At 38.8% G+C, this 3,012-nt stretch overlaps 1 protein-coding gene across 1 annotated transcript in view; it reads right to left on the reverse strand.

Annotated features, from left to right (window-relative positions):
* The window catches only part of HMGCR (3-hydroxy-3-methylglutaryl-CoA reductase), a 17,714-nt gene extending 15,022 nt beyond the window's left edge, over positions 1-2,692 (reverse strand). Inside the window, exon 1 of the mRNA XM_009585518.1 lies at positions 2,667-2,692. Within this exon, the coding sequence (XP_009583813.1) occupies positions 2,667-2,692 (26 nt within the window). The remainder of the gene's footprint in view (positions 1-2,666) is intronic.
* Positions 2,693-3,012: the final 320 nt, after the last annotated feature.

Below are 3,012 nucleotides of genomic sequence, written 5' to 3' on the forward strand. Positions count from 1 at the left end.
CTTCCTCTGACTGTGTCTTCTCTACTTTCTGCTCAATATTCTTCAGTGATTCAAGTTAACCACATTCAAAACAGTTCCTTCTTCATCTCAAGCATGAGTCCTTCTCACATACAGTATTCTGTGACAGTTCTCTTGTACCCATAACTAATTCCCAGGTTACTGACGCATTTCATCATCCCCTTTGCTTTCAACAGACAACAAACATTTGACAGAAACTCTCACACCTCTTTTTCACCTGAGACCATGGATGTTCCGTACATCCTTCAGTTATAAAAACTGCATCCTAGTCCACTGGCTCTGCGTTGTACCTCTAGACAAGTTCATCAAGGATGTTTACTTATGTTTTATAGCATAGAAACCAAATGCCATAAATACATTAGTACTGGGACTTTGCTTTTCTCATTGCACAAAATCAACAGCATATAAAACTCTGTGATGAATGTTAACTATGTAACAACATCGTAATGTTCAAAAGATGCTTAAATAGTAGCCTGGCTAACACAGTCAGTCTGTAATTCAGTATTTACTTGCACAAACCTAGCACTATAAAGATTTCCATAGAGGATTGAGGGCTCTACACATTGTCACTTCGAAGTGGATAAAAAAATCCCTTCATGTTGCCTCAAAAGTAACAATCCATCCATCAGGCTTCTGGGAAGACAGTCTTTCTAGTATTATTTCTTTTGCCTGGACATCAAAAAAGAAACTGTCATTCAAAGGAGAAAATAGCAGACACGGCAAATCGATCTGCTTAGTGTTCCTGAAGATACCAGAATCATCGTGGCTTCCTACCAATGCCAATCTCGATCATATAAGCACCAAAAGAACCAATCTTATTTTTCTTTATCCTTCCACAATGAAGGTGTGGCAGGATTTTTGTGGCTCATGGAACCAAATGGGGAAAATCATTCAGAGGACTGCCTCCCTTATGAACAAATTATTTCATTGCCTGAGAGAAAGCATTTAAAAAAAAACAAAAACAAACAAACACATAACAAAACCATTCCTTTTAAAGCCAACATTATCCTTTGCTTTTGCCTGTGTAATATAATCTACATACTGTTTTGTAAATTTATGTTCTTGTAAAACTGTTCCAATGTGGTATTATTATAGTTTTCCTCAGCAGAATGGAAAACTAAAATAAGACATAGCCAGAAGAATATCTTAGGGCCGAAGATTTTGAAACAACACAAAAAATAGAAGAGGCATAGTGTTGTGGTTTAACCCAAGCCAGCAAATAAACACCACACAGCCGCTCGCTTGCTCCCCCCACCCCCAGTGCGATGGGGGAGAGAATAAGGAGAGTAAAAGTAAGAAAACTTGTTTAATAATTGAAATAAAGTAAAATAGCAGTAGTAATAATAATAAAAGAATATACAAAGAAAATGATGCACAATGCAGTTGCTCACCACCTGCTGACCGATGCGCTGTCCCCAGGCCAACATCCCCCAGCTTTTATCTGAGCATGAAGTCATATAGTATGGAATACCCGTATTGCCAGTTTGGGTCAGCTGTCCTGGCTATGCTCCCTTGCCAGCTTCTTGTGCACCTAGCAGTGCATGGGAAGCTGAAAAGTCCTTCAAGCATAAGCACTGCTTAGCAACTAAAACATCAGTGTGTTATCAGTACTATTCTCATACTAAATCCAAAACACAGCACTATACCAGCTACTAGGAAGAAAATTAACTTTATCCCAGCCGAAACCAGGACATATAGCAATGTCCTATGAAAATAAAAATACTTCTGAATACCACACTGTTTCAGGACAATCAGAATTAGTACTTACTACATGACTATATAGAGTTCTACCAGTCCTAAAACTAGTAATACAATTCCTAAATTCTGACAGTTGGAATTATTATCTAGGCAATTAACAAATTGTTAGTAGAGCTAGAAATATTTCAGAATCTTTCTTCAGACATTATTTTATTATTTTTCACATTTCTAAGCAAAACTGCTAAGAGTAAAATTGCTTCACATAAATCAATTAGGGAAAAATGCATTAATTTGATTATGAAAATAATTATCTGTAATATCTATTATTAGACAATGTTTTATCATTAACTGCTGCTATGAAATACAGGATGCCTCACTGCTGATCTTGGGGTTAGTGGCAGTAACTGCTAACTTAAAAGGCTTTGTTAAAGCCTTCATGTTTATTTAACCTGCCTGAAGTGCATGCTATGCAGTTGACATTTCTAGAAAATATCGATGTTTTCCTACACTGACTCTGCATTACTGAGTGCTGTAAAAAAAAATTCCAATGCATATGATCAGCTCATACTTCTAATTCTGTTTAAAATATTTGTATAGTTACACTGACTCATAGCTTGAAATTAGCACGACATAACATTAAGCAAGAATCTGAAGTTTATCATTAGGATCATTTTGTCAAATTTCAAAATGGTGCTTCAAAAGGGATGCTTTATCCTGCTTGCCTTTGTTTTCAGTCATAAATTTCCAGGAGAATCTAAAGTAAAGCAATCTATTCTGGAATTCAAAACAAAATACAAACAGAAAACAACGGCAACCCCTTCAAAAACTTAACCAGAGTGCAAAAAGCAAACTAGACTGGTTGTATGAAATGCTTTAGAGCATTAATCTGCCACGTAACTGTGCGACTATTTGCTTAAATACTTAAGGTTTGTCACACAGCTCTCACTAACCTCAGAGCAGTCATCTGCAACGCCATCTATTAGATCAGCGCAAATTTCCCATCTCTCGCTGGCCGACTCAGCAGTAGCTACAATATTATACAGGAACCCCGTGGCAAAAATAGCCGAGTGAAAACCTGTGTACTGCTCACCTGAAAAGCATATGACGCCACAGAGACCCCGTCAAACTGCGAAGTAGAGTTTTTTGTTTTCAAAAAGGCAAAGCACCCTCTCGCAGGCCCCTCGCTGTAGCCCCTCGAGCCCCGTGCGAAAGGCGGGGGGCCCAGCCCCCCGGCGTGACCGAGGCTGGGCCGCCCCGCAGCCCACTAGAGGCCGGCGCGGGGAAGGCCGAGTTTCT

This window comes from Fulmarus glacialis, unplaced genomic scaffold, assembly GCF_000690835.1.
Source record: "Fulmarus glacialis isolate BGI_N327 unplaced genomic scaffold, ASM69083v1 scaffold15849, whole genome shotgun sequence".
In the NCBI taxonomy this organism is placed as follows: Eukaryota; Metazoa; Chordata; class Aves; order Procellariiformes; family Procellariidae; genus Fulmarus; species Fulmarus glacialis.